The sequence below is a fragment of the Diachasmimorpha longicaudata genome, chromosome 3 (assembly GCF_034640455.1).
Source record: "Diachasmimorpha longicaudata isolate KC_UGA_2023 chromosome 3, iyDiaLong2, whole genome shotgun sequence".
Classification (NCBI taxonomy): Eukaryota; Metazoa; Arthropoda; class Insecta; order Hymenoptera; family Braconidae; genus Diachasmimorpha; species Diachasmimorpha longicaudata.
In genome coordinates, this window is record NC_087227.1 from 8477653 (window position 1) to 8501566 (window position 23914).

Genomic DNA, 23914 nt, shown 5'->3' on the forward strand with positions numbered 1-23914 from the left:
TTAATGTTAAAAGCATGTCCAGTTGCCCTAGATTCGTTTGGGTAAAGTCACCCCAATTCTTTGATAAAAATAGACCCAATACGATGAATCACTCAACCAAAAATTCCAATTCCTCCGGATTAATTTTCGCCCCTCCCATTTTCAATGAATTATCCTCGTGAAAGTGTCGCAACGTAATCCTTTGCGCTCATCGCCCGAGACGAGGCAAATGAAAGTGAGTAGATTTACACCGGAGAACCTCACGAGAAAAATCCTTTTAGTGAAACTGCCAGATCATATGTTTCTATTTCACATTTTTCTCTAATGGTATGTGCTACAGCAACAGCACGAATTAAAGAACATTAACTGAGACATCTCGATCAGCTGGAATTCCGCAATTAAAATTATGATTTCTCATTAAGAAAAGGGGGCTCTCAAGCCGAGAGAAATCGAAACGGAAGTCATTCGACGGCTGTGGTTTCAATCAATCAATGATAAATTCACTAAATAATGAGTTCAATATCATTGAAATCGGGGGATACCTTTAGTCGAATAAGCACTTATTCAAATGACGCCTGAATGTGCAGTGATTTTGACATTGACACGAGTGACAGTTGATATTGGACAGTACATCGATCATTATTAATGACTGATAATTAAATTAAAATAGAGCACACGGGAAATTACATGTCGAAACGGTAAAATGGACACGAAACATCAATAGAGACAATGAGAGGTCCTGAACGAGACATTTAGAGAAAATCAACTGAAATAATAATGAACTCATGGAGATATGCAACGGGGTAAAATGGAGATTCATAATAGTGTTCGTAAATGTCTTAGAAATACTGTTATTACGTTTGTATGGAACAAATGTCGAACTTACACCTTTGAAACGATAAATGAATAGTATCAATATCCATAAGTTCTATCCAATGCTGAGGTAGATTATCTGTAACATTTTGAAATGCCAGGGAATATCGGATATCGATTCCTCGACTTGCTGTAAGGATTCTGCGGTTTGCAAAACCCACTGGTGGCGCAGGAAAACGAGGCCAAACGTCTATTCCTTTCTCAATACACGTGCACATCCCAATCTTTCAAAACCACTGAGGATTCAACCTCTTCTACCCTCGACTATGAAAAATTAGAAACGTGAAAGTCACTCGGTGAACGTAATCCTTTATTCCGAGTATTTTTACAGTGTCGGGGGAGTTGAGGGATTGGGATGTTCATTAGATACCTGTTGAGGCTATTTTTAATGCATTACAAATTACTGGAACTGATTTCCAATAATATTGGCCACTTTGGTAAAGGATTTTAATTTTTTAAAATACATGGAGTCGAATTATTTCAACGAAACGAGTTCGAAGAATTCTGATCAATTATTTTAAATAGTATTTTTATCAGGGGAACTATTTTAATATTATTTGATCAGTCATATTTCACCATTTGAACATAGAAATTATTTTCCAGTATTATTACGGTTCAAATAATTTAACCCTAATCAAGTCACTATAGGCTGATAGAATGATTCATTTATTTGAGATAACGACAGATTCGTTAAATATTAAAGTGTTCATGATGGAATGAACAATTTTGCAGTTGTTTGTAATATTAATCCTTAACAGTTTCTCGGGTTTTTCTTTATTCTTTCAAGTGATTTTATCAAAATGTTGACAATATTCTTATTCAACATTCAATAATCTGTGTAATTTCAAACAATTGAATTGTTAGGTTTGTAAACATTTGTTCCCGATCCAAATCCCACAATCCGAGGCCACCTACTTCACATTGAAATGATAGACAAAAGACAAAAGATGAGTCTCGATAAATAACAATGGACTCATATGTATGGGATGCGTTTATTAATGCAGGAGGAAAAAAAAATGATTTATCCATGTGGAACCTATTTTCCAGTCTCTCAATGGGGTCACCCGCCTACGTCTTTCAATAGTTCAATAAGTGCATTCTGCCGCGACTGCTTCTGAATAATAAAATTGCAGTTCAATCGAATCATGCGTTTTAATTGAATAAAAACAAATACTGATTGAATACTCCTGATCTTTAGGTTACCGCAATTCGCATGAACAGTAGAAATAGTGATTTGTAAAATCGTCTTAAATAGGACACCATATTTTTAAGAATTAACCAACAATCCAACTACTGCTGTCATAAAGTCATATCCATCCGGTCTTTTGAAATCATCAATGCGGATGTACGAGTGAAACTTTTTCCACAAAAAATAAAAATTGTTATCTGATTTGAATGAATGAAAAACCCATGAAATTATTTATCTCTCAATATTTGTGATACTTTACAAACGATTGGTGGAGCGATGGATAAAGAGAAATCTCCGGAGCTCATTTCCATTGTCATAAAATTTAATCTAAACGTATCACAAGAGCCTGGCTGAACTAATAATAAATTTCATGCGTGTTACGCACATCCTGTGCATAAAGCGTCTTGTATAAAAGACAAGGAAAAAAAAAACAGTAGAAAAAAATCATTTGAATCTGATAAAGACGAGGGTGAGGGAGAGGGAGAGGATGAGGATGATGATGATGATGGGTATGGTGAGGTAAAGTATCTAGGAAAAGGCAAGAGGCATCGATCAGGGTCCAATGAACGGACGGAGGCCAACCGGTCCAACAAGCCGCTGCTCTCGGGAGAGGCCTGTGCCAATAAAAAAAACTTGTGCCTGGATCAACCTGCGTTTGAGGAGATGAGAAAAAAGAAATATATAAAAGGGTATTTCAAAAGCGCAGAAATGGCAATCTACCTGGTGGAGTATCTCAGGTGGAATCTACTGATGGGAGGAATCCTCGGATGAACTGGATTTTAACCCAATTAGAGGAAATTTATATTTAGACATGGTGAGGGGGGGGTGGGGTGGGAAGGGGATTCAGGAGTTGTAGATTAATGCGGTGAAACCTGTTTATTCAGGCCGAATGGTGATGATTTTTAGTCGGGCTTATGGGTTTCATTAAAGAGGCTAGAGATTGGAAAAATACTAATTGCTGTTTTGGTGCTGTGAGAGATAGTGGATAGAATGGTATTTAAATGGTTTTCAATGGGGGGATACTCCTCGAAATTATTTCATTACTTTGGATAATGGAGGAGTGACGGCCTTCTAAATGAAAAAAGCTCGTAGTGCTGGGATATCACCGGATAAATGTTTTTTTTTTTTAAATTCCACTCTTGTGCTTTTTGTTCTTCCAGACTGATGTCGTTTTTATTGGCAATCTCGCGTAATTTGTAAGCCCCTTGTTCAGCTTCCTGGTTTCCATCGCAATAAATAGTCAGTGACAAAAGATGTGATACGTGCCAAATTTATAAAACAATATGCGTACTAGGAAAAATACCGTTTGAATAACTGTTAGAAGTATTCATGACTAATTAATATTTACGAGGTATGAGGAAATCGTAAATAATATTTGAAATAATTTCATTTTGTTATACAATGGTTGAAACGTAATAATTATAGATGACATTAGATATTATATGGACACCAGGGTAACAGGGAAATTCATGAGGAATACGAGAGTGACATTGTTGAATAAATTTATGGTAATTGAATCGTTGTACAGAAAGTAAATTCAATCTACACTGAAATTGGGATATAAAATATTGAATTTCCATTTGATTCACGTTAAATAGTCTCCAACTCAGTGGAGTGTTACTATTAACTGTCTCAATGACGCGTATCATGAAAATAGGTCTGTCGGTGAAGATCATGTCGTTCCATTATCCTTAACAATAACGACCACTCGAGAGTTGTGGGCGAATTGCTTTCTTCTCTGTGGTGCGTGTAGGCGTTGGCGGTTCACTTCCGTTTCATGTAAAAATCAAATGGGGTGGGGGTAATAAAAATAATCCACCCCCTTCCCCCGGATGATCGTAACGTCATCAATGTCCCGCAATTTGACAACATTGGCCTATTTTGCGGCCATCAAAATGCTGTTCGAAATGAAAATGGAAAGTGTGTTAATACCTCGAAACGTTTTACTGCTCTGTATGCTGATTTTTTTTTTGGCATTGCCAATGGTTATTTCAAGTGTGTGTCGTGTGGGCAATTACAATGGCTAACGGTTTCCAGTCACTCAGGTTAGGGGAACTGGAGGTGAGACATTGACATGTTTACTCTACGTGGTAAATAACGAGTTTACGTGAAGCGTGCGTTCTAATTTGAAAATTAATTAAAATTCGCGATGAAAACCACTAATTTTTAATTCAACCCAATTTGAGTCAGTTCCAAAGAGAATATGTTTGCGATGAAAAGTAAATGCAATTGAATAATTTCAATAATTATTGAATTGTTGTCCGATTTTTAACTGAATTTTCTGCTCCTGTGGTTCTCCATTCGGTGATTGAATGTTGATAGACAGATCAGCGGTCGGAAGAGAATTTTCAAAGAAAACTGAAATTAGAAAAATTATCCGTGAAAAATAATTTACGTCGCTGGTGAGATGTCTTGAATTTTCTACGCGTTCCAGTTGTTCAAAACCATTTAATACGTGTTCTATCATTTAACCAGCGTAGCTTGTAACGGTCATTAATCAGTCCCTGCGACGCACAAGTTGTTCGGCCACTGATGATTAACGGGTAACGTCGATATTTATATGCATAGAAAAACCGCATCTGTTGATACTGCTCACACACATACAGTGACTTTGGACCCTTGCTAGTTGCTAGCGTGGAGATCATTGCACTCGTTGAAGTGAAACTAAATAGAGCAGCAAGCGAGATAATCTTTTACAATCATTTTTCACTAAAAAAAAATATTCTCAGAGGGATCTGATTATGTTTGTTACACATTTACACTTCTCGGTCAACCAAATTGGCGTATAAAAATTTTTTAGTTCATTCTAATCAACAGCCCTTCCCCTTTTATCCCAATGAAAAAATCGTTAGGGTAAAAAATAATACGCCCTTTTCTGACCCGTCTGGTAATTTCAACATTTTTTCCCAGAATCGTGAGGCTCACGAGATAAAGAAGATAGTTCAACATCTGCTTCAGATTGCTCTTACGTAATTCATCGTCAGTATCAATTTCAGCTTTTCACCAACGTATCACCACGATTTTGTAGACTTTCAATGCGGAACACGGAAGCTGTAATTCCCTCGATGAACGAACAACTGAGAGCAAATAAAAATATAACAAATATTGCCGATACAAATTCATTATAAAAACGCATTATGCTCGATTAATAACATAATACTGGATTTATCGTTAAACACTGTTACGTGAATTGATTTCCTCCTGGAGTAGATATAAAAAAAATTTTTGTAGCGATAAAACATCAAATAAACAGTGCAGACCAGGAAATCCTGCCAAAGCAAATGACTTCCTGTGACAATATAATTTTTTCTTTGGCTGTTTTTTTTTTTTACTAGTCTTCCACTATTTACGCTAACCTTAATTGCTTTGCGGATTAAACTATCATTTTATGTAATGATGACGGGTGGGGAGGCTACGATAATCGGGTTCATGATTTTATTTAATCCTTACGCATTTTGTATTAATGAATTTTTCATATCCTCGCTTAACATTCTGAAGGGTTAATTAAATATTATAAATTTTATGTTACAGGCTGTTAAATTGGAATCAGTTCATCCGGGAAGAACGCGTTACCTTGTCGTTGTTTCATGCAATGGTAACCAGGATGCAGAGGAGAGCTGCCTCCTTGGTATTGATTGTCATGCACAGGCGACCGTTGGGCTCGTTCTACGAGTGCTCGCCGACACGGCTATAACCCTCGACGGTGACGGGTCAGTTGATCATTATTTTTTCATTCCTCTACGTTTCAATATCTTTTATTATGTCATAAGATAGCGTAATCGGGTGATTTCATGTTGAATAATGGGGAAATTTCAATTCAGTGATATAAGAGAATTAATCAATCGATGGAGGGCCATGAACTCAGATTATTGTTATCATCAAGATTAGTTTTTAAAAATAGTTCTGTCTCAACATTTTTCCCCATTCGCTTTTCCTCATCTATGTCAGTCATTTTGGGACAGAAGACAAAATAGTCGAAACATTTATTTCAAGAAAAAGTTGGGAAATAGCGAGTTGAAACGAAAAAATTATTAACTTATTCATCTCTATAGTGAACGCCTCAATGAAGTCAATTTTATTTTGATATCGTCAGAAATTTCTTTTGCTCATCTGTGTGTCATCAATCATTCGAGATATGCGACTAGTTCTCGTGGTAATCTCTATTTTATTAAAAATTCATGAGCCGTTGTTCTCGGAGTGAGTGAGGAGGAGGAAATGAAAAAAAAAATGTGAATAATCGGTGCCAGGCAGTCTGCAAATTACGAGCGTTAAGACGGACGGATCAAAAGACGGGGTGGGGTGGGGAGGAGTAAAGAGGGTGGGAGGGAGACGGTCACTTGGCGCGCTCGGATGTCAACGAACCCCGGGGTTCGCTCCGTTTCTTCTGGGGGTCTCCTCGTCATGCGTTTAATTCCACATACATGCACGTACACATTTCTCTCTTGTTCATTTATGAGCGTGTAAATGACCCGTGGTAACGCATTGTGCATCTCATTCCAGGGGGGGGAGGGGGCTTCAGGATGTCTCATCAACACCCGGGGAATTTTCTCGGCCCATTGTCTTGGGAGATCGTTCGTAAGGTCTTGGGGTTTGTTTTTTAGGGACAGCTATCGGTGATGTTCAACACTGTCGACAAATCACTACTGATTAGACGGGTTATGACCATTTCTGGAGTCTCTTGGACTTCCCAATATTGAAATTGATTTATTTCATCAATATCATGAGATTTTGTTGTCTATTTTTCACATGAGATCAACACCCGTTCGGTTTTAACTGCCCGACCTTTTTTATTATCTGACCTTGGTCAGATTTATATTTTGTACAACAGAAAATGCTCTGATAATGTTATCAAAGCTATACGCCTCTCCCAGTATTTTGTTCGGTTTTAGTTCGACTGAGTATCGACGGAATTTTTAACCAGTCATAAGTATTCATTAGTGTAATCATCCAAATGAATCGTTCGGACTTGATAGAGGACGTCTCACCAACAAATTCAGTTCGCGTGTATTTAAAATCGGATGGAACGTGTGACTTGAATAAACGTTTGTGGACTGAATTATCGGCGATATTTTTTTTTTAGCTTTTTATTGAACTCTTGTACCACAACTGAAATGTATTTGATGAACATCGTTTCGAGCCGCAATTGTCTTGTCTTGAAAAAACACTCATGAAATATATTTACAATATTGATAATCATTCATTGCAACTGAGGACATCTTAATTCCCCTCGAAACTGTGTACAGATCGATTCTCCCTGACCTCTCTCCGAATTTCCAATTTCACCACGCAATACTCTGGCATAACGCAGACCTTTATGTAACACGTGCACTCGGCCGCTCATACTCGGTAATTAACCAGCCGGATTCGATGCAACGGATGCCCTCGTAACTCCAATGCAATATACCATTGCGTTAAACTCCTGGTTGAATTAATTTATTCGAATGCATTACGAGAATCACCCGCATTTCCTCGAGCAATAAACATACCCTCATTTTTCTACAATATTTATATTTTTAATTGATTCATAAATAAATCGGGAAAGAGGTAATTGTTACTATTGCACAATTATTCATTAATGGTTGGAAATTATTATTACAGCAAAATTACTCGTTAACAATTTTTTTTTCCTTTCTCTTTTATTGCTAGAAAAAAATTGGATGATTTTTATGATGAACAAACAAAACAGATGTTGATATCTTCACAATTCTTCGTGTCATTGTAACAATGAGTTTTGCTGTTTGTATTTAACTGTAAGAATTCCGCGATTAATGAACCGCAACTCAAGAGTCATTCCTTCGGTGCTTTGGCATGAGAAAAATTACGTAGGGTGGAGGGGAGAGAAGGAGGGCAAGGGGGGGGAGGTAAAAAATTGATTGAGTGAGGAATTAAACGTGTAATAGTCGAGAAAGGATTGAAAATAATGGGCTTGAGGGTAATGTACCACCTACACAGTTGACTGGCTCTCATTTCCGGTTTTCGCTTTCCTTTGATTTTGCAGGGGATTCAGCGTCAGTGTGTGCGGACGACAACACATCTTCAAACCCGTCTCGGTACAGGCCATGTGGTGAGATATTTTAATTATTATTATTAGTATTTATGGATTGTTTGGAAGGTGCGAGTGGTCGTAGCGATTTCAGCGAGGACTTGATATTTTTGACTTCCAAACAGAATGTAATCGATCGATTTTACAATTTCTTGATTTTTTTTATCAATTATCTGAGATGCTGCGAAATAGAGGAGTATTATGCTTTTAGAGAATATTTGAAGTACAATGAAATTGTTAATTACGCATTTGGAAATGATTATTTTCTTGGAAAATCCGTTTGAAACATTGAGAAAGATTGAGAGCTTTGAATTCGCTCTTGACAGTTTCCGACGTTTGTGCATGTAAATGACATACACCCGAGAACTCAGACTCATTGTTGGGGTATTATTAACAACAATTTTCATCGCAGTGACATTGAATATGGGGGGCACGAAGAGGATTAGATAAATACCGGTGGTTATGTGATGGATGTTTAGGATCACTTCAATTGAGAATGTTCAGGAGTGAACTGGGTGATGGTATAAGTGTCCAGGCTTTCAATGGGGGAATTTAAGGATATGAGTTTATGCAATTGGGTTTGAGAGGTGTATTTTCAATGATGGCTGATAGATATTTTTTCGTATATAGTGCAGAACTCGTTGGGTTCAGACAAAAGCTCTTGTGATTCACCAAATTTTCAAGAAAAAAATCGTCTGAATAATATCTCCGAAGGTCATCTCTCTGGGGAGATAATCGCCAAATAATGAAGAATAAAATGCAGTTGAGAGGTTGAGAAAGAGGATGATTCAGGCCATCCTGAGGTGGAGTTTTTGATGAACATCTTGGGTCCAAGGGATATGGCGAAATTATCGTGATAAATTTTTGTTTGTTCATCTCATACTCCCTCTTCCTCAAATGGACTCACATCCCTCACAAAAGAGATTCTATTCTCTCCCCTCAACTTCATCAACAGAAATAAAAAATAATGAATCACAAGAACACTCCTTCAACTGCTCCACCAGAAAAAAATATTGAATCTCTCAATTAATCTCTGTAGAATGGTGCTTTGAGTCAGTCGTGGGGGCTTTTAGACCCGAAAGCTTCTCTCGTGCTATTTCTGGCAGATTGTGAATATAGAGTGGCCACCAGTTACTACCACGTGGTATCCCTCACAAAGGTGGGGTTTAGAGGGAAGTTAAAGCCAACCGCCCGCGCCATTTATGGGCCGAGATAACGTTTGCAAAGGTGCCACCATTATTTTTGGGCACTCGGGGAGTGCTTCATCCGTGATTGACACCACAGAAATTTTTTTTCTCGAGAAAAATCGTTGATCCCCTCATTTATGTCGCTAGCTTCTCGAGAACATTTTATGAAAATATTTTAATTCGTTATTTAGTAGGTGAAAAAGGGCCGAAGGACGCGCAATTTTTAAATCGATGGGTTCTTAACGGTTCAGGGAACTAATGCCAGGCTCGTTAAATCTCCCGAATTTTTGTATTCCACTTGTAATATTTATTTTTGTACTTTGTGACTGATGCCACGTTTATCGCCAATCTCGTGTAATTTGGAAATCCCTCGCAGATACAAAAGATCTTCCACGTGAAGAATTTATAAATAAAAATCGTAGATGATTTCACATTACTAAATTCGGCGAATATTTTTGGGGATAAGAATAGCATTTGTAATATTCGGGATTAAATAGTGTTTCGGGGTCATCGAGTAATCGTGAAGAAAACTGTATTTTAATCTTTGCCTCACGAAAATGCTGTGTCAAATAATTGATGATTTTTTTTCAACTGCGACACATTTAAATGCGTAAATTCACATAATTATTCGTCATTCCCGAGGATTTCATCATGTCCCGAGCTGAATGAAAGCGATAAAGAAAACAAGAGGGAAAAATCCTCAAGTCATGATAATCAACTTCCTCGATCCAAGAAATTCTATTTCATCTACGTTCAAACAGCGAAAGACAAAATCATGAAACATTTCCAACTCAACAACTTATACACTAAATTCTCTTGTGCAATTACGATTTTTTTCCTATTTTTTTCACTCAATTTTTCGTTCCTTCCCTCAAGTTAAAAGAGAAAGAATGGCCTCCGGTGTTACAGTGTCTTATCTCCTTTTAAAAATCTCCAGCAAAGAAGCCCGAAGCCTGGCTCCGGTTGAACTGGAACGACCAGGAGGAAAAAAAAGAATGAGAAGCGTACAATTTAATGCAGTGGCGAACTGGGCAGTGGGTCAGGCGGCCGTATTCCATTCACCAGACGTAAAATCATCTCAACCGTTTGCGTTTCAATGTCTGAAATATTTTTCATAACACCGATTCAGCGACATTAGACTCTATTCCAAATATAAAACAAGTCCATACTTCAATACCATTTATTATAAACAGCTAGAAATTCCAGTCATGGTATACTGGAAAACCAGATTCCAGTACTAAGTTCCAGTAACTCATGCATTTAACTGGTTATTAATTATTCATAGCAAATATTTTCCATATTTTCCCATTTTTTAATTACACGTTCTTTCATTTTTTCATCAAGCTTTCCGCCCGAGTAATTTTTTTATTATTTTTTTGACTTTCCACTTGTTTAATTAGAAGAGTAGAATATTTCTCTCGGGAAAAATAGCCAGCGCTTATTAAGGTCAACCAAAAAAGTCTCCCACAGAATTTTTTATATTTAACCCAGATAATTTTATAATTCATTTATCATTTTTTCAATTCATTGTTCTCCTCTCGGTGAAGGGTATCATATTTTTTTCAAAAGGGCCGTAAATGTGATAATGAAAATTGATTATTTTTCAAGTAATTTAATCCCGTCGCCTCCCATAATTTTCTATTCAATTTTTCACGTTGAAGTTTACGATCGTCTGAGGTTGAATTTGCAAATAATTTTTTTATCTTTCTCCACCCATTGCCGACGGGTTGTACCACGTATTACACGATATTCCGGTTGGATACCGTTAGTCGTACGTGAACCTCTCCGCAAACTGTTATCTCTTATGGGCATTTTCGTAATAAAGAGATTCACATTTTCGAGTTGTTGAATAATTCAACGATCCTCGAATTGTACACAAAACATTATTCAAGGAAACGTCGATTATCATTTTATTATGTTATTTAAAAATTGTTTCGTCGGTCAAATATTGATTTTTTTCAACTTTTTATTTTTTGCGGATCATTGACGATTGATAATCAATCTGGTGCAATCCTCGATGTGCATCGAGGACGACTTAAATCAAGCATTTCACTGAAGAAAAGTAGGTACATTATCGCGATATTCTCAGTCATTAGTTATTCAAAAAAACGATTATAGATTAATTTAGAATTTGTCGAAAAATGATTAAATTTGTAGGAAAAATCGTGGACTTGGCAACACTGGTACTGCCTATATATGGTCCCAGTACTCTGCCATATCACCCCCTTCCACACGTGTTAACAACAAACCTATTACTGATTTCTTACCACTTGGCAGCGATCAGCTACAGTCGTTTTTACGTATTCAAACGTGCGCTATTGAATGGTAGATAACAAAATGAATATTGTGTATTGCACAAACATCCGATCGTTAAACATCTCTTAAATCCGTATATTCATAATTATCTCCCAGAAGAAGTGAGTGAATAACTCAAAGCTCCTGTGCAACTGCCACTGGAATAATGTCGTTTGTTATATATTTAAGTTGGACAATTCGTCCGCTGATTGACGGAAATAGAGTGAAATAGATGATTGTTTAGTGCGGAAGTGTTGCATTATTAGTGGATGAAATTTTTGACAGTTGGTGAAAATGCGATGGGCATTCGCGAGGTCAGAGAGACCTCGATGATCCAAGAATAGACGACGAAACAGAACTAACTGTAAAGTAGACATGCTACTGCATGCGCAGGATATTCTCATATTTTCATTGCCATTTGTACTGATTTGGTGGATGAGGATTGGTGAGAGACTTTTATCAATGGCCACCTGTTGGGGGAGGCTCACCTGGTAATTAATACCTTGGTTAACTAGGGGATGCATCTCCAGGAATGAAAGATAATCGTAATTTTAGGGAACACTCCAGCGATATTTCTCCAGAATTGACGTTTATCTTGGAAGTGACTGGGTTTAGGAGACAAAGTCATATGAACTTTTGTGTAGTTAATGACATTCTGCAAAAAAAATGTCCAGTGACATTTTCACGTAACTCCCGTCGTTGATCGTGTAGAAATATTGGGAGAAAATGAAATCCCAGTGTTGAATCAAGAAATTAATTCGCTTTCTCCGTGCCCTTGAAACCCCACGAAATGCTAGAAATTACGTTGACCCAGGTCTATCACACGTCCACGCAAATGCCAAGATCAGATGAATCACTTGGTTGTAGCTCAGGTGAAAGTTGGGGGACGTCAGGTCGTTGGTGTCACGCTCGAAAGAAAGAGAAAAAAAATTGTGAAAAAAAATGATAAGAATAGTGTGCAGCCAGTAGGTCAACGAATAAAATGGAAGAAGCGTTTCTTTGTGCGTCTTTGTTCCCGTCTGACACTTCTGGAGAAAATTCAATGGGAGAGACGACAAAAAAACGATCACAGAAATGTTTTCGTTCTTATTTTTTCGGTTACTCAAGTTCAAGTCACTTTTTTCGCTCAGTATTCAAAGACAAACAAATTGATTAAATAATTTTATAAATCTAATTTGCCAGAGGAAACAAAAATATTTAAAAAATATACGAATTCGTACTTCGATTAGATATTTGAAGGGACCGTCAGAATGGAAAAAATGTTTTTTGTAATCTAGTGAAGATAATTTTCATTTTTTTTTCATTTTCAAGATTAAAAATGGCAACTTTTCACATTCTTCGTCATTCCCAGCCGTTCAAGGCCAACTGCATTGGAGAACACGCGGGATTCCAGGCAAACACTGATTTATCGTTGCATCCAGCGATCGTGTAATTTTTTTTCCACTATTTTTTTTGTTATTCAGTATTATTTTTTCATCTTAGGTCTGCATATTCTCTCCTGCGTCGATTTGTTGCGTGTTTCGATTGGTCTTGACCTCGCATACCGGTAAAAACGTAGAGCATTTTGATGGGTTCTCCAGGGTTTACTGGAAACGGAGGATGAGAAACAGTGATTTTCGTCGAAATTGTTAGAATAAAAAAAAATCTCAACGTTGCGTCAGTTGCAGTTTGAAAAATGCGTGTCTTCGTGCTATTTGAAAGTCAATTTTCCGCCATAAAAATCACTTGTTGGGAATCTGAACAGATTTACTCGTATTAGAAATTCTAACAGAAATTAATTTCATGTTCAGAGACAGCTTGCAAATCTATTCGAAATACCATTTCACCTTTACCCTCGTCAGACAGTTCTCAGTTCAACAAAAAATACGTAACTTAGTTTGAAAATTGTTTGTGTTGAGAGGCGCAATTTAACCGAGAAAAGATGTGTTACCCGTAATCCAATAGTTGCGGTTACCCCAGGAAGTCGTGAATTCCACGCCAAACCTCAAACCATCCACACGGAAGTGTTGAGCACGTGAAACACACTTCAGTACCCGATAAATAACTGAACAATTGAATTTTTTTTACAATGAAAAATAAGTATTGTTGCTGAACAATTAGCAATCATCATAAAAATCAAATGAATTAATACAGCTATCATAGTTTTATCTTTTAACCTCGACTCAGTCGACTCACTGTTAAAACTTCATTAGATTTTTCCAATCTAATTTTTAAACAACTCAGTTTTGGAACTCTCACTTGTGTGTTTGAATTCAATTCAACAATTTTCCTAAACCATAAGTCAATCAATTTAAAATATTTTTTACCGCTGTCATTCAGAAGCCAAACAATTATAACAATGCCGAGGATTTCCCGAGAGGGTTTCCTGTACTCTCGATGGTATATTAATTTCATTGTAATTTTTATTGTCACGCTGACGAGACAGTGGGTGTGCATACTAGGTATATCTGATTGCAGTGGAATTCTCGTGTTACGACTTTAGTTATGAAAATGCGTCAGCGATAGATAGAGAGATCCTCTATTTTACTCCAGAGATATTTTCGTTGTTTTTGAGTTTCTATTGCGTCTTGATTTCTTCATTCTTCTTAGTTCAGGGTTTCTCCAAGTATTCTAGCTATTTCTTTAGTTTGAAATTTGAGGCTTCGACGGTGGATGAGGCGTATGAGGTCATGATGATGTCGCTTCCCAGGGGATTTTGCAATGAGTCATTATTTTATTGTTTGTGAACATTTTTTTTTGCAGGTCAGCACTGCAGACTCTCCACAAAGTCTCGAGCAAAGCGAGGGAGCAGAATTATTTTTCTGGTGGTTTGTCACACGATTGGGTCAGCTACTATGAGCAACGTATCGCGAGTGATCGCTCGTGTCTCAACGAGTGGAATGCCATGGATAGTCTTGAGTCCAGGAGGCCACCATCGCCGGACAGTGTCCGCACGAAGTTAGTATTGATTTTTGGTAATTATGGGGGAGGAATATCTCAACTATTTTACTTTGTGACGAATGAGTTTTTGGAAAATATATCAGAGTCCATGAAAGATAGCTTTATTTCTGTAACTCCAAAGTGAGATCGAGCGTCATTTTAGTCCGAACTCTCTAATATTTTTTTTTCACTGTAAAGACCCAGAGAACGCGAAGAAACTGAACGGGTGATCCGTGCGACACTGAAGGAGATAATGATGTCAGTGGATCTCGACGAAGTGACATCCAAGTACATCCGTGGGAGGCTCGAGGAGCAGTTGGATATGGATCTAGTTGAATTCAAACCATTCATCGATCAGGAGATGCTGATTATTCTCGGTCAGATGGATGCGCCCACAGAGATATTCGATCACGTGTACTTGGGAAGCGAATGGAACGCCAGTAATCTCGAGGAGTTGCAGAAAAATGGGTGAATACCTTGAATTTTTTACATTAATACCAGGAGAAATCGATCGATTCCTCATAGTGAAATGGTTTCTGCATTGTCAAAATTATTCATTAAATAGTAATGAAAAGATTTTCATGAGAATAATTATACAAAAGTATGAAACTTTTTATAGTTTGTTCTAACCCAACAATTTCTAATAAATTTTATTCAAATGTTTCCAGCGTTCGTCACATTCTCAACGTAACCCGAGAAATCGATAACTTCTTCCCAGGAATGTTCAACTACCTCAACGTAAGAGTCTACGATGATGAGAAAACAGATCTCCTGAAGCACTGGGACGATACCTTCAAGTACATCTCCAAAGCCCGAAAAGAGGGCTCAAAAGTCCTTGTTCACTGTAAAATGGGTGTCTCTCGTTCAGCATCAGTGGTGATAGCCTACGCCATGAAGGCCTACAACTGGGACTTCTCCCAAGCGTGGAAGCACGTGAAAAATAAACGCAACTGCATAAAGCCCAACTCCTCGTTTCTCTCGCAATTGGAGACTTACCAGGGAATTTTAGACGCCATGAAGAACAAGGAGAAACTCCAGCGTTCGAAGTCTGATACTAATTTGAAATCCCCGACTCGCCTCCATCGTTCGAAGACGAATCCTGATGATGAGAAAACACCCCATCCCATCCTGACATCATCCTCAGGGACCTATCTCAAGAAAAGAGGCCAGAGGCCGAAGAGTTGGTCGCCCCACGTGGAGCTGCAGGATATACTCCCCGCAGTTACCCTGTCCCAATCACTGGAGAATATTGACAAGACATCGGGAGTATCACGAGAGGACTTGCTAAGGCCCCAAGGCGCTCAAAAGCAGGGAAATGTCCTCTGTCTGATGCCCTGCGTCAATGGCCAGTCTTACAGCGTCTCTCAGAATCAAATTGTCCACCTGGAGGGATCGGAAACCCCAACAACAACCTCCAAGATTCCCAAGAAGTTCGCTTATTTCAACAAATCTCCACAGGGACAAAAACGTCGAGGATTGGTTCTCAACCTCACTAATCAGTTCGAGGCAGCTGGCAGCAAGCCCGGCACCCCCGAGGACTCACAGGGATCACCAGAGGGTGATCAGAAGCCTCTCCAAAGGGAGAACTCCCAGAGAAGTCTGCCAGGAAATCAACTTAGTGATGATAAAAACGTTAAAATCATTCTGAATAATGAAATTAACGACTCCAAGAGATTAGACGTGTCTCAGAAGTGGTGCAACAACACCAGAAGGCCCTCGAAGCAAGAGAGAATCTCACCAACTGGTGGTGATAAACAAAAACAAGAGCAGAAGGATAAGAGTGAAAATTGGGAGAAGCCTCAGAAGAGGAAATTGAAGAAGGAGGATCCATTTTCAGCTCATGTAGATAAGGTTTTCGATAGGGAGGAGCGACGTGATCCCTCGAGGGAGTCACCCAGTCGTCAGAGCTCGTGGAGTTCTTATGATTCAGCTGTGGGCTTGGACACGAGTGTCTACACTTCCTGGAGTACTTTGCCATCCAGGAACAGCTCCTGGGGATCTTATGACATGAGGGGAGATCCGAGGGATCCTCTGGGGTCGAGTGGACTCTTCCCTTATGACAGGGAAGAAATTCCCTGGCATCCGGGAACCGTCAAGAGGACGAAACAAAAACTGGAGGAGGGTAACGTCAAAAGGGTGTGCACGCAGGTGGAGGATGACAAGAGGGATGAGGTGTCCAGTACTGATGGACTTCAGGAAGATATAATGGGCTTCAGGGGTTCACCGACTCTTGGCAGACGAGGGGGTGGCAAGGGAGAGAGGCTGGCAGAGGGCTCTAGGGGAATTGAGATCAAGGAGAGTTTGAATCATCAGGCTGATAGACTCTCCACGTCAGCCCCAGTGCCCTCCTCCCTCTTGGAACATAATGCCATCGGTACCCTCAGGACCTGTAGATCTGAGAGCGAGACATCCAATCAGGTAGTGGACACCACCCAGTGTCCGTCAGTCAAGCACCATAAGATGATTCTTGAGAACTTGAGCAACAAAACGAAGAGATGTTTTCCTGGTGAAGACTCGCCTGAAGTGATCTCCTCCTCCTCCTCATCCTCCTCCTCGTCGGAGGGCCACCGAGGTATCCCTGGGATTGTCAAGAATCTCAAGAAGGAATTCGAGGCGAAATCCACCAGGTTCGAGCGCTCACCTGAGGGTACCGACGAGGAAAAGTGGTCCAGAAAAGAGGGAAAAACAAAAGTCCGAAGTCTTCCATCATCACCAGTCATTGCTCACAACGACGGAAAAATTCGTGTCAATGTGGACGGAGAGGAAAGCCATGGGAAGTCTGTGCTCAAGAGTAATGAGGACCTCTCGGTGAGGGTTCTCGTTGATAAATATGAGAAGCCTGGGGTGAAAATGCGAGGGGAGGTCCACCCTCCAGCCAGGAGTAAAATTGCAACTCATGAATTTGCTAGACGATCAGCACCCGTTACCATGACGTCTACGAGCTTCATGGAGGAAGGGGAGAGAGGGAGGCCGCCTGTTGGGGGCTGCCAGGGGGTCATCGCGACGGTTGTGGCGCAGGCTGCTAGCAAGAAACAGCAGCAGCATGGGAGGACTCATCCACTTGCTAGGCTGCAGGTCCGGCCTAGGCTGGGGCCTCTGTATAATACAATGTAAAGGGAGGAGGATCTTTATATAAGATACCGATGAAGGTCCGTGGGGTTGTTTATGACTGAAGACCTCTTGATTCTAGTATTTTCATCGGTTTGGGTTGGCTTCAAGGATTCGAAAGAACTCTGAGGGAATTCGAACACGTGTGGAGTATAAAAATGGTGAATTTAGGGCCAAAGGAATGGGAAAATGAACGGCTGCTTCACTAATTTCTGCATTCTCTAAAGACTGAATTAAATTAATGAGAGATGATGAGAAGAAAATCAGTAATATGGAGAAATATTTTCTGAAGTCGATGTGGAAATGCAACCATCGCGGAAGACGTGTGGTATCCAATCAAGATGACAGCGTTCACATCAAATTATCTCTACTTTCTTTAATTCAATTACTAGGGAGTCAATAAATTTTCCAAGCTGTTCTCACAATTTTTTCATGACTTTTGACTGGAAAATTCATGATTTGAAGATTTTTCAAGTTCTGAGAAGGAAGTTTTCATTAAACAAGGGAACAAGATAAAACAGGCATCTTATATTAAGAGTCGACTGTTAAATCTTCTAAACCTCAGACTCACGTCAACCAAAATTTTAGAAAAAAAATTGAACCAGTGTTCTTGAGAAAGGGAGGAGACTTACTGTCTGTGTGATCTCTTCAGCGCCATTTTATTAATGCACGAATACTCAAGTACGGAGGGTCCACACACTAGTCCATTCATTAGTCAAGTGGAAAATAAAACGAGTCGCTCTCTTTGCAAAAAAAAAAAATCCAAAATCGATCTAGTGGGTGGACCAGGAAAGGAGAAGTACCTTTCGCTTATAATTTTTTTTCTCCGATTTTATTCATTATTTTTTACTACTCACTGAGTCTCAATCCCTCACACTAAATGGTTGGATTTTAAGGGTTAAGACGCGTACAATTGGATTTATCAAATTAACAAATTGAAATAATTCGTGAGCACTCGGTCAGGCTGTGAACGATACGTCTGGGGCTCGCACCACGTGATGAGATATCCATAAATTATCTTTTAATTTTGAAGTGTACGATTAAAATTTTAGTTAAACAAAGAAATTTAATGAGACTCGAGTGATGGCAAAATGAGTGATTGAAGAATCGTTAAAAAAAATTTCAAATTATTTATAGTGAATAATAATTGTGATCAGATGTACTTGAAAGTGCTCGTGCGAGCATATGTTAGTCTTTTTTTCAATTTTTTTTAAGCTTGAAAAGAAAAAAATGTAAGATTGAATGAAAATAATTCGTGTAAATAGGAGCGAATGTGATTGTTATCACTTACTCTTTATACTCTTTAGATTAATTATGATTGTCGTGAAAAAATGGCTTTCGTGTTGATAAAAAAAAACAATTGTATAGATGTCCGTAGCAGAGAATGAAAATGGAAAAAATGCTTAGTCGATTTAAAACATGACATTTTTTTGTTTAAATTAATAAATTAGAGAAAATTGAACGACGTACAATCTTTCCTAAGAAAAGGTAGAGGAATATTTTTCGATGACATATCAAGATTCCTTTTTCTTTCTTTTTTAATGCGAAAAAAATGAAGAAATACAATCGAAGATGAATTCTGAAATAATTTAAGCACACATGGATAGATGGACTATATTTTACTACAAAAAAATAGAAGAACCTAATAATATTGATTTTTTCAAAACCAAAAAAATAACCCGCTGGGAGCAAAAATGGTGTAACAAAAAGTCATTTCAAGAGATTGTCTTTGTGAAGAGCAAACATTTTGAGATGCGCCCTCATGGACTCAACCACTACATTTTTTTGTACCCTAAAAGCAATTTTCTCTTTTTATAACGATTTTTTTCTCCTTTTATTTTTGTTGTAATCACTTGAACAGACACTATTCGGCTACGTCTGTTGTCGACTGATTAGTTTAAGTAGTTTGTCGCAATTGATTTTTTTTCGATTCATATCGTTTCTCTCAATTCGTTTTAATTTTTTTATGAGACCCACCAATGAAGAGGAATAGATAAAATGGGATAGATGATTTCAAGTTGATAATGCGTGTGTGAGGGGAGATATTATTTCTCTGCCAAAGGATTATGGAAATTTAATAGAGTGAAGGGAGAGAGTGAGATGGAGATAAGTGATGAAAAAAAAATACCGTGCGTTGTTCTGTATAAATTTTGTACCATAGTTTGTATGAAATAAAGAAAAATGAAAATACATTGTTTATCGCTTGGAAAACGGTGGGATTTTATTGGCGTTGACAACCTATTATCTGGAAAATTTACTGAATATTCAATAAAATGCTCCAAACACAATTAAATTGAATTATTTCACTCGTATTATCTGAAGGGTGTGTTTTGATTAAATATTCGTCTGAGTGGCTTTCGTTCGAAGATATTCAAGAAATCATCATGAGTTCATCCTCCAATTTTGAGGTCCCGACTCAGTTCTAACTATTTGCTTCGACTTCAAGTACGCTTTTACCAGAACAAAAAGCGATTCGTGGTAGGGAAGGATATTTGAGGCTTCTCTTCTGCGATTTGGCGCTAGAAGGGCCTATGTCGATCCCATACACCCCTCCAGGTAGCTTTTTCACCACAGAGAGTGTCTGGAAGACATCATTAATCCTATTAGCCACATGCTCAACAATTTTATGAGCCACTCGTGTCAGTTAAAAAAATAGTGGAAGCCATGAAAACGTACGGTCTTAGAGTTTAGGTCGATGATTCTGAATAAATTACTGTTGCAACCACCGCAAACAATGAACGAACTACCGATATATTTGCCAGCGTAGAGAAGGGACTCCCAGGGATCCGGTTCCAATGTGGCTATAAGTTTTCCTGTTCTGTAATCCCACAGTTGGATTGCATCTGTTTTCGACCATGCGCACGTGAGAATCTGCACGACAAAATCACTGAATATTCAATGAAGTTCTCTAAAACCCTTGAGATGGGATTATTTCCATGACTGGCCCTGAGGAACTTGATTTTATTGAGTTTTTTCAATTCGGGGCTACGTTGGGACGAAAATATTCGAGTAGAATTGATTTAGACTCACCTCTTTCCCATCTTGACTGATATCAATACTATCGCCACAAATATGAACGCCACTGATAAATCTAGAAGAATGAGGCTCCCGAATATCCCAAAATTGTATTGTATCGTCCCATCCTCCACTGATGAGTTCATGAGGAGATCTAGGATTGAAGCAAGCGGCGAACACTCGGGATCTGTGACCGCTCATGATTTCTAGGGCAGTGCTACAATGAATAATATATTTCTTCATGATTTGGAGGGGAAGGTGGTTGTTCATATGCGTTATTCGAGCGCTTAGGGCTTTTTCAAAAGGAAATAATGATATTTTCATGAATAATACTTCTGAATATTGAATAATTGCGGTTTCATGGGCGCTTGGAATTTTTTTTCAGGCTTTATTAGCTGTTCGGAGTACCTGGCTTGCAATATTCGCTCGAGTGTTTTCGTTTCCTCGTCATAAACACACAACTTCGTATCATCACCGACCGTCACAAACTTCGGAAGTGTCGGGTGATAAGCGAGACCTAGGGTTTGTCTATTTTCACGAATTGTGTAGAGACAACGGGCCGTGGGGTAGTGCCAACATTTCACACATCCAGTGACATCTGATGATCAATAGGAGGGAGGAAGATTGATCAATATTATTAAGACGCCTCGAGATTTATTTATTTATTTTATTATATCATGGATATAACTATTGCAAGAGGCCAATGAATTAGACTCTTTCCAAATACGCCCATTAAGTTACGAAATAAAATTAATTACAAGTTGCTGTTAGGGTCTGAGTCATCGGAAGGGCACCCTGAACGGGTCGATGTTTAAGGGCAGTAGTTGCCCCCGGATTCTGTATCATTTCATCATCCCTCAATGTCCTGTCGAATTCTCCAGTTTGTGTATTAATTAATCTGACGGTTCCATCGGCGAGACCCACCCCCAAGTAGTCAAACGTCTCCGTGTACGACAGACACAAGATTTCCTGAGTCCCTTCGCTTCAAGTATCGAAATAGAAATGAATATATTTCAAACATTTATAAATGAGAAATGAAATAATCAGGTTTTTAACGTGGGATTAAGAATTTGGAAATTAAATTTTTGTCACTTTAGATGATAAAGCGTACATCTGACTGACGACGTTGATATCTCCGTCCAGGAACAACCCCTGCTCCACCTCAGCAAGTCTGCTTGCCTCATCAGGATCTCCAGTCTGCAAATATGCTTTTGTCACAGCATAACTAACTTTATGGGACCGCGAGGCTTTCCTCGAGGGTAATATTGAGGTTCGAGGGATGGACTCTCTACTCTTGGATGTGCTTGGGTGTATTGTCACAGCGGATGGCCTTGGTAATTTCTTCATGATGACATTGATGAAGAAAATGGTACGTGAAAGGTATTAGTTGGAGATTTTGAAGAGTCAAAAATGTCAGGTTATCTGTGCCTGATATATTTCATGCCTGATCAATAACAAGAGATGGTTACTGAAGACAATCGTCATAAATTAAATATTCACCCCCTTTTACATTTGTTATTAGTTCATCTGTTTATTGACTAGACGCGTTTTTTTAATTTGAGAAATATCTAATAATATTTCACGTGGGAATAATTATTATATACAGTATAATAATTAAATATTTAGGTGGGTAAGGGGGTGTATGGGGGTTGCAGGTGTATAGGGGTGGGAATATCCTCTACATTATCGACAGCAACACCTTTACATCGGCCGCAGAGTACCGTACAACCGCGAATAAGAACGAAATCTCCGGTATTGGAGCCGGAATTTGAAAAATTAGAAATAAATCATTTTGTTGGGAGTTGCGTGCAGGAAAAGTTAATGGATAATGAATAAAAGAGACAAAGACACAATACTTTCTTTGAATTGAACAATGTCCATTATATTTCATATTTTATTCCCACATACACACGGCACGTTGTGAACCTTTTTTTTTCTTAAATATTAATAATATTATTCGCAATAATTCTGGTTGTTGTTTCTCATCTCATAATTAATAATTGATGATAATTAATCGTCATTTGCAAATATTCAACCAATAGATCGAAACGATAATAAAACGTAATATGAATTCATTAGATATTTATATATGTATATTTTTTATAATAAATCATATTGTAATAATAGTATTATATCATATATTTATATGTACAGAGGGGTACAATATTGTTTATTCTTTTTGTTAATTTTTATTATTTTTTTTTACCTTTTTCAGTAGTGTTTATATTTATAATCGCAATAATTATTCCTCATTTCCTCTTGTTCTTGTTGTTCTTTGTATACATACATCATTAATTTAATCGCCGGCCCGCCATTGTATCTTCATTAGTTTAAGTTTATCCACCTAGTCGTGTTTTCAGTAATTAATTATTATTTCACAGCTAGGTAGGAGCCATTATTGATTTTAATCCTTTTAAAAACTGTTTTTTTTTTAATATTATTTTTCTTCTTTCCACTTCGCACTTGATCAAGCGCAAGCAGGGATGAGAGTTAGGGGTAGCCTCGCAATTTTTTTAGTTATGGATTACTCTATTTATTACTTTAATTAATTAATTCTTTCAAATTTTGTATTTCGATAATGGGCTGGCGTCATTATTTCATTTCATCAGCCCGTTTGTTTTTAAATTAATCTCCCGCAAGTAACGTTTTGTAGCTTCTTACAAAACTTCCATTATAGTCTGGACCATTTTTTTTTTAAATCGTTTTTCAATTTGAATAGAGAGTCGATTGTTGTCGATTTTATTAATGAGGTTTGGATCACGGGAGATAATTATTTTCACGTGATCACACACGTCTTTAGACACTTTATTAAAGCTGAGGGAAGTTTAGTTATTATTATTATATAAATTCTTTCCAGAGCTGGACACTATTTCGTATTTATTTAGTTACTTTTCAACTGAGATAAAATAGATATTTGATATTTTGTGCCGATGGAATGAAGAATAATCGGCTAACGTCACAGAGGCTCCTCAGTTATCGCATTTCCATGTCCCCCAGTTATGGAAATATTATGAACAATGAAATTTAATAATTAATTATAATTTCGTTGATTCATACCAACAAGTTGCATTCCATTTATGATATTTGATGACTCTGAATTATCAATTTGTCCCGAACATTGTAAATGTTGATTCAAATTCTGTCCAGCTCTGGTTTATTTAAATGTTTTATCGTTATTGCTAGTAAATTTAACCTTATATTTATATTTTAATTGAGAATCGCGCAGTTGTTGGGGTTTCATTAATCAAAGAAAGTGATCGATCACGTTGAGAATTCATTATTTAACCTCGTGGTAATGTATTTAAA

At 38.0% G+C, this 23914-nt stretch overlaps 2 protein-coding genes across 7 annotated transcripts in view; one reads left to right on the forward strand and one right to left on the reverse strand.

The window, feature by feature from the left end:
• The window catches only part of LOC135160818 (protein phosphatase Slingshot), a 30620-nt gene extending 10837 nt beyond the window's left edge, over positions 1 to 19783 (forward strand). For 4 of the 6 annotated variants that reach the window (XM_064117853.1, XM_064117856.1, XM_064117858.1 and 1 more), the window contains 5 exons: positions 5573 to 5751; positions 8040 to 8105; positions 14309 to 14503; positions 14684 to 14953; positions 15154 to 19783. In XM_064117853.1, coding sequence (XP_063973923.1) covers positions 5573 to 5751; positions 8040 to 8105; positions 14309 to 14503; positions 14684 to 14953; positions 15154 to 17599 — 3156 coding nt within the window. In that variant the 3' untranslated portion in view covers positions 17600 to 19783. Of the gene's footprint in view, positions 1 to 5572; positions 5752 to 8039; positions 8106 to 11463; positions 12058 to 14308; positions 14504 to 14683; positions 14954 to 15153 lie in introns of those variants that run through there. The other 2 variants (XM_064117854.1, XM_064117859.1) reach the window with 2 other exon arrangements.
• Positions 19784 to 19984: 201 nt separating this feature from the next.
• LOC135160820 (coronin-7-like) lies at positions 19985 to 22018 on the reverse strand. The gene is made up of 6 exons (XM_064117861.1): positions 21720 to 22018; positions 21367 to 21590; positions 21017 to 21206; positions 20624 to 20825; positions 20270 to 20464; positions 19985 to 20174 (listed from the first exon to the last, which is right to left on the reverse strand). The coding sequence occupies exons 1-6, from the start codon at positions 21953 to 21955 to the stop codon at positions 20016 to 20018; spliced, it is 1206 nt and encodes a 401-aa protein (XP_063973931.1). The 5' UTR covers positions 21956 to 22018; the 3' UTR covers positions 19985 to 20015.
• Between the last annotated feature and the right edge of the window lie 1896 nt (positions 22019 to 23914).

Excerpts from the sequence above, each read along its gene's own strand:
- LOC135160820 (XM_064117861.1), bottom strand. The coding sequence starts at position 21,955 with ATGAAGAAATTACCAAGGCCATCCGCTGTGACAATACACCCAAGCACA. Across the intron at positions 21,591-21,719 it reads ATCAACGTCGTCAGTCAGAT|CGAAGGGACTCAGGAAATCT; the intron begins GTACGCTTTATC and ends CGATACTTGAAG. Across the intron at positions 20,175-20,269 it reads TCGACCTAAACTCTAAGACC|ACACTCTCTGTGGTGAAAAA; the intron begins GTACGTTTTCAT and ends GATGTCTTCCAG.